Source organism: Leopardus geoffroyi, chromosome D3 (genome assembly GCF_018350155.1).
Source record: "Leopardus geoffroyi isolate Oge1 chromosome D3, O.geoffroyi_Oge1_pat1.0, whole genome shotgun sequence".
Lineage (NCBI taxonomy): Eukaryota > Metazoa > Chordata > Mammalia > Carnivora > Felidae > Leopardus > Leopardus geoffroyi.
Genome location: NC_059339.1, coordinates 79,390,854 through 79,398,383, shown reverse-complemented (window position 1 = coordinate 79,398,383; position 7,530 = coordinate 79,390,854). Strand labels below are relative to the sequence as shown.

The window sequence follows — 7,530 nt, the reverse complement described above, 5'->3', positions numbered from 1 at the left end:
GAAAAGAGAGTTTCAATTCAAACCTGCTAAGCTATAAAAATAAACTCAAAATGGATCATAGACATTAAAACCAGAAACCATAAAAGTTCTAGAATAAAGCATGAAAGAAAATCTTTGTGACCTTGGGTAGGCAAAGATTTCTTAGAAATGACACCAAAGCACAATCTATAAGAGAATAATTGATGAATTGGGTTTCATTAAAATAAAAAACTCCTGTCCTTCAAAAGACATTGTTAAAGGAATGAACAGACAAGCCACAGACTGGGAGAAAATCTTTGCAAAGCATATACCCGATAAAGGACTTGTATGCAGAAAATATAAGGAAATCTCAAAACTCAACAATAATGAAACAAACAACTCAATTAAAAATGGGCAAATACATCTGGATGCACCACTAGAGAAGATAAATGGAAAGCAAAAAAATGCAGAGAAATGTTCAACATTATGAATCACTAAGCTGTCAGACACAAGAACCACAGTGAGATACTATAATACTTCTATTGTAATGACCAAAATGAAAAAAACTGGCCATGCCAAGGGGTGATGAGGGTGTGGAGGAAATAGAGCTCTCATACACTGCTGGTGGGGATGTAAAATGATAAAAAGACTTTGGAAAACAGGTTGGCAGTTAAACAAAACAAAACACATATTCACCCTATGATTCCAGCCATTCCATTCCTATGTTTTTATCCAAGAGGAAAAAAAAATGTCTGTACAAAGACTCATATGCAAATACTCATAGCAGCTTAACTTGTATTGGCCGAAAGCTGCAAACAACATGGATGTCCATCAACATGTGAATTGCTATGGACTGTGTTTCTCCAAAATTCATATGCTGAAGCCCCAGTGCTTAATGTGACTATGCCTGGAGTAAAGAGGTAACTAAAATTGAATGAGGTCATGAGGATGGGACACTAATCTGAGAGCATTAGTGTCTTTATGGGAAAAAACACCAGAAAGCTCACTTGCTCTCTCTACTATGTGAGGACACCGTGAGAAAGCAGCCATTTGCAAACTAGAGAGACAGTCATCCTCAGCACCTAACCATGCTGGCACCCATGATTTTGTAATTCCAGATTCCAGAACTGTGAGAATAATTTCTGTTGTGTAAGCCACCCAGTTTACAGTATTTTGTTAGGGCAGCCCAAGCAGACTGACGGATGAATGGACCAACAAGTTGTAGTCTATCTATAATACAATACTGCTTGGCAATACAAAGCAATGGACTACTGACACACACAGTGATCTGGATGAATCTCAAACTAATGCTGAGTGAAAGAATCCAGATCTCCACCTCCACACACGAAAAAGCACACACTATATAATTTCATTTATATAAAACTCTAGAAAATGCAAGCTAGTCTATAGAAAGCACAACAGTGGTTGCTTGGAGTTGGGGGTGATAGGCAGGTGTGGAAAGGGTGTATCATAAAGGGGTGTGAGAAAACATTTAGGGGTGATAGATATAGTTGATTGTGATTTGGCTTCACGATTGATTGTGGTAATGGCTTCATGGGTCTACATATTGGTCAAAACTTATCAAATTGGGGGCATCTGTGTGGTTCAGTTGGTTAAGTGTCTGATCCTTGATTTTTGGCTCAGGTCATGATCTCATGGTCATGCTCTCAAGATTGAGACCTGTTTTGGACTCCATACTGGGCGAGGAGCCTGCTTAAGATTCTCTCTCTCTTCTCTTTCTGCCCCTTCTCCAGTTGTGTGTGTGCATGCATTTGTACACCCTGCCCCTCTCTCTCAAAAAACCCTTACTGTCTACCTTAAATATGTGTAGTTTATTGTATGTTAATTACACCTCAATAAAAATATATGCTTGTCATACATACATATATGTGTGTGTGTGTGTCTATAGACACACACACACACATGCTTGCTGGGTATTTTCCTGTTTTCTGGAAATATTAATTTACTTCTGAAAGTACTGTGTGGCAGGGATACACCTGAATTTCAGAGAAGAATAATATACCCATAGGACAAGAATGTAGTCTTTGGAGAGAAGGAGGAGTGGAAGAGAGAAAGGAAATGGTGAATGGAACCAAGAATGATTCCTGGAATAGAGGGAGGAGGTAGGCAGAAAAGGGGAGAGACAATGTGGTTGATCATATTGTCCAACAATGGGCACATTGGTTCTTCTTACACTGTAGCTCTAACACTCTTTGCGTTGAGAGGTGGAATCTAGGTTTCCTCATTTTCAATATGGGGAGGATTGTGACTACTTTGGAAGTAATGTTATGTGACTTCCGAAGTCATAAAAGATGATTCAGCTTCCGCCTTTTCTTGTGACGTTCACTCCCGGAATCTAGTTCTTGTGATGTGGGGAAGTCCAAGCAGCCACGAGGAGGCAACAAGTTGCCAGTTCTGTCAGGTCTGGATGGCCAGCACCAAGCCCAAGACATATGGAGGAGATGGATGAGTCACCCCCAGACCCTGATCACCCCAGCTAAGGTCCTGACATTGTGGAGCAGAGAGGAGGTGTCCTTGATGGATTCTTCCTGAATTCCCAACCCTCAGAATCTGTAAGCATGCTAAAGTCATTGTCCTTTTACACCACTAAGTTTGGAATGTCCTTTTATGCAGCAATGGTCACAAAATAAGTTATTAGGATGGAAGGGGAAGCCATAGAAATAGTACAAGAGAGCTAGGATCCAGCTTTTCTGAAAAATTAGAAAAGTAGTTTTACTGGCTTTTGAGAGTTGCTGCTCTTTTTAATTTTTTTTTGTTTATTCATTTTTTTTTGAGAGACAGGGAGAGACAGAGTGTGAGAAGTGGAGGGGGAGAGACAGAGAGAGAGAGAGAGAGAGAGAGAGAATCTGAAATCAGCTCCAGGATCTGAGCTATCAGTGCAGAGCCCGATGTGGCGCTGAAACTCATTAACTGTGAGATGATGACCGGAACCGAGGTCAGCTGCTTAACCAAATGAGTCACCCAGGCACCCCAAGAGTTGATACTCTTGAGAAGTGGTCTAAGGCTTTCTGGGATGGGAAGTAGCCCTTATTATCATGGGTACCAGAAAAGTGGCCACAGTAGCACAAGTATTGGAGTGGAAGAAACTCCTTCATCATCAGCCCCCTGACAATCCTTTCAAAACCAAAAATGTGGCCAAACACATGCGGTAGGATTTGTAAGTCTCTTGTCTCTGAAATAAAGATTTAAGAAAAATTTTGTTTGGGGTTAATGTTGCAGTTAATTGCACATACTATAATTAGTACTCATGATTTTTGCACAACATGAATCACAAGAGACAGATATGTCTCATTAGTAGAACACTTTGAAATTTTTTTTCTTTTTTGCATTTATTTATTTTTGAGAGTCAGAGAGAGACAGAGCACAAGGCGGGAGGGCAGAGAGAGAGGGAGACACAGAATCCGAAGCAGGCTCCAGGCTCCAAGTTGTCAGCACAGAGCCCAATGAGGGGTTCGAACTCCCCAACTGCAAGATCATGACCTGAGCCGAAGTTGAACGCCCAACCGAGCCACCCAGGCGCCCCATTATCGGATAATTTTAAAAAGGATTCCTTGATGTACTTTTGTCCACTCCCTAGATCAGAACCTTGACCCTTAGAATCAGGCAAAAGCCTCCCAAATCCAGGTATTTATGCATAAAAATATTTAGAGTTCTTTAGCTCCGTTACAAAGATGACAAATGGACTTGAGAATAAGTCCATCTGCAACAAGAGCTACTTGTAAAGTGTATCCTATGTTAATGTAGTCCCATGACTATAAATAATATATTATGAATTCTGACATCAAGGTCTAGTTCTGCATCACTAGTGAACTAGTAACAACCTGTAATCAGTGTGCCTGCACTGATCTTGTCTTGTCTGAATTTTGTGTTCAGGATCTAGAATCTTCCTTGTGTGAACCACTCCATCTTTGTCTTTGCCATCTGTTATGTTGGGATTTTCTACTGTTTTTGATTCAGAAAATTCATTGATAATTTTTATCTGCTTGGGCTCTGGATCCAGAATAATTTCAGACAGTCTTATCAATGGATTTCTACGGATGCTCCTGTTTTCCCCCAACGTGTAAATTATAGGCTAGCTCCTTTACGTTTTAACAAAGAAATGGCTGGATATTTTTACAGCTCTTTTGCCTAACCTGATCACATCCTGCATTCTGTCTGGTGGTGATAATGTTTTCTTTTCAGAGGGGCCAGCATTTGTGGCAAACTGTGGCAGTGGAAAGGGAATTTTAAAACCCATTTGGAGGGAAAATCTTTTTCAGCTTAGAGTGTGAGCTGAAATGGATCTCTCATTCTTTGCTTCTCTCCCACTTCCTGTATCACACCATTAAACATCCTCCCAGGGACCAGAAGCTCCAGGAGATTGTTTAATCACTTCATGCCCAGTATCATGGGTACCACATTTGCAGGATGTGGGGCATGATAACCTCCTGTGGTTAGGAGAACAGCTGTTCTCAGTTTTTAACACATGCAATACAAAGTGAAATAGTCACACAATTATCCTCATGGCTAGTGACAGAAAGGAAAAATGATATAGGGGTTAATTTGGCCACATTCAAATAACTGGTATGTTGTAGAGCCTAGTTTGAACACAAGTTCATGCTTTCTTTCTTTGCTAACTTTGTTTATTTTTATACCATTGACCCCGATAGAGGATTATGAGAGCTTTCATGGGAAGAAGGGGTTAGTATGCTGAAGGCTGATGATGCAAATTTACTTGGTTATTAGTGTACCATATAATAGACAATAAAGCACATCCTTCTGGCTCCTGGACCCTCATCAGCCCTCTCACACATTTCTGCCAAACTGTTCTTTATACCGGAAAAAAAATTCACACCATTTTATGGATGGGTTGGCTTCCAGAGCAAGTGGGCTGATAATCTAATCTTCTTATGTTTGAGAGAGAGAGGCCATACACCATAGGTTCTGAAAGTGTGATCTCTGGACCAGCAGCATTGGCACCACCTAGAAACTTGTGAGAAATGCAAATTTCCCCAGATCAACTAAATTCCAATCTGGGGCGGGGGTGGGGGGTGCAGGGAGGAGGTAAGGCCCAACAAGCTATTGTTTAACAAGTGTTCCAGGATTCTGATACCCATTAAAATTTGATATCCATTTCTATAAACAAGATCCACAGAAAACACTTTTGTTCACAATCAACTGCGGGGCAAAGAAAGAAGAATAAAAATATGGTCCCAGCCTTCTGTGAACTCATCCAGTGTTGGTGAGCTGTACCTATTTGCACACATTAATTTGTATATGTTTGATCTACCAATAGAACAGCGGTAAAAGCATAGTGGCGTGCCTCCTTGGTGGCTATGTGTAAAACCCTCTCACAAAATGAAAAATACGGGCAAAATTCACCATTGTATCATTGATGTTACCAAATCATCCTTTACTCTTTCCAGAGATGGGGGAATGAAGAGTGTTCATGAAAAGCTTAACGGTAGGAACCACAACGTTCATATGATCAGTGACTGAAAAGGGATGCATAGCCTCATACTTCTTTGCTGCTGCCTTTGCCTTATGAATCAGCTCCAGCCCCAGGAACCCGAGGCTAGGTCAAGATCACAAAGCCTCCTTTGGGCTCGGCAATTAAACAAATGTGCCATAGACTTTCCCTTCTATTTAGCTTTTATTAAAAGAAGCGCTAGGGTACTGAGATGCAGTACATCATATTTATTACCAAAATTATTAACAAATATACAAAACTTATACATGTAATTTTCTTACATCCATTTATTCTCTATAATACTGATTTTTGTTCAAGTAGGTTATCTACAGTATGTAAACATCCCTTGGATTGACCTCACACAGATTAGGAAAGCCCTCTAACCCATGCTTTTATCAGATACTTCTTTTTATTTGGCTTTCATTTGTAGCATCTAATCTTCACATTTGGCACATGGAAGAGACATCTACAGTGCAAAAGAGGCAGATTTTCTGGTTTCGTTCTGAACAATTTTGCAGGGGCACCGTTAAAGAGCCGAGAGAACAGGGCACTCTAACTTGATGGAGTTGGAGCCATCCTAATGCCAACAACTCTTGGTTCAGCCGTTAAACTTGAGCACAAAGTCAATGCCTCTTCCTTCTCCCATCCCCCACCCACCCATCATGCAAGGCCGATTCGCCTTAACCTTGTCTCAAAAGGGTTAAAAGAAATGCCATCCATCCCAGGACAAGTAGGTTAATTTCACCGAATAACAAGTTTTCAGTGTTCTTTTGTGTGGGTTGGTTTGTGCGGTTTGATGAGCCAGCAAAACTCTTAAATGGAGAATAAAAGAAGATTTTTTTTTTTTTTTAAAGGGAGGAAGAAAGACAAAGAAAAGGATATGAGGAGTCAGACTTTCTTTCACTCGCCACCTGTGTATGTAAGACCAGAAACTCTTAGCGGTGGCCAAGGGACCAAGGCCTTGGCGCGTGGCAGAGAAAAGCCAAGCTCGCCAGAACTTAACCTTGGGCTCCAAGCCCTGGCAGACAGTGTCACAAAAATTGAAATGAAAAAAGGAAAAAGAAAAGAAAGGTAATTGGAGTTACTGCCCCCCTCTTCCTGTGTTTCCTTTTGATTACTTAACTTAAGGTAACCAAGTAAAGCTGATCCAGAGAGAGCTCTCTTCGCCGCTCACCCCCTTCTCGCTCTCCAGCACAGTATTGCTCGTGCGGTTGGCGGCGCCCACGGCGAGCGTCCGCCGAGAACGTCTGGGTTTGGACGCGCGCCTGCCTCCCGGCCTCCGTCACCACAGGGGCGCGGGCCCCTCCGACGCCCCGTAGAGCTCCGCCAGCTTCCGGAAGCGGGGCCCCCAGTCCGTCAGGAAGTCGAAGCTCTGCTCCGAGTCCGACGTGGCCGACTGCAGGGAGCTCAGCGATCCGGCCACGGAGCCGTCCCCCTCGAACATGTACGTCTGGAGGGAGTCGAAGGGCGGGGCCCACAGGTCCATGTCGGCCTCGTAGAGCTTGGCCAGCACGTAGCTGTGGACCGTGCTGCTCACGGCGCACGTCTGAGGCACGTAGCGGGAGAGGCTCTCGATCTCGGGCAGCATGTCCTGCCGCGTCTTGGGGGCGCCTCCCCCCTGCGCCTCCCGCGGGTTCCACATGGCCGCGATGTCGAAGGCCTCGGTGTCTTCCTCGCCGCCGCCCTCGTCGTCGTAGCGGACGATGTTCTCGTGGATGTTCTCCTCGTCGTCGATGATGTACGGCTGTTTCCGGTGCCTCCTCATGGACAAAATGAGCAGCACCAGCACTGCCGGAAACAAAGACGACAGGATATTTACCCGGGAGACCTGGCTGTGTGTGCCGTGACTTGAAATATTCATGATTGACCACAGGTACCGGGAGAGTTCTTTGGGCTGTGAGCTCAGGGACCGCGTTTGGATACGTTAAACCACAGGGTCGGCCTCGTTCTCACCCGTTCTGTAGGGCAGGTTGTGTAGGCACACGAAGCCTTCTATTTTTTCCAAGCGGCCCACTTAGGAGAAGTTGTATATAAAGTCTCGTTGCATTAGCTTATTGCTTCGAAATTGTGTGGGGGTATGTGTCCAGCCAGCCACCCAAAAT

The 7,530-nt window shown here is 43.4% G+C and overlaps 1 protein-coding gene and 1 long non-coding RNA gene across 4 annotated transcripts in view; one reads left to right on the top strand and one right to left on the bottom strand.

Annotated features, from left to right (window-relative positions):
• Positions 1-5,640: 5,640 nt before the first annotated feature.
• The window catches only part of CDH20 (cadherin 20), a 210,829-nt gene continuing 208,939 nt past the window's right edge, over positions 5,641-7,530 (bottom strand). For all 3 annotated transcript variants that reach the window (XM_045459569.1, XM_045459567.1, XM_045459568.1), the window contains one exon: positions 5,641-7,216. In XM_045459569.1, coding sequence (XP_045315525.1) covers positions 6,711-7,216 — 506 coding nt within the window. In that variant the 3' untranslated portion in view covers positions 5,641-6,710. The remainder of the gene's footprint in view (positions 7,217-7,530) is intronic.
• LOC123588494 overlaps positions 7,215-7,530 on the top strand; it is a 208,119-nt gene continuing 207,803 nt past the window's right edge. The window contains exon 1 of the long non-coding RNA XR_006707880.1: positions 7,215-7,301. This is a non-coding gene — a long non-coding RNA (uncharacterized LOC123588494). The remainder of the gene's footprint in view (positions 7,302-7,530) is intronic.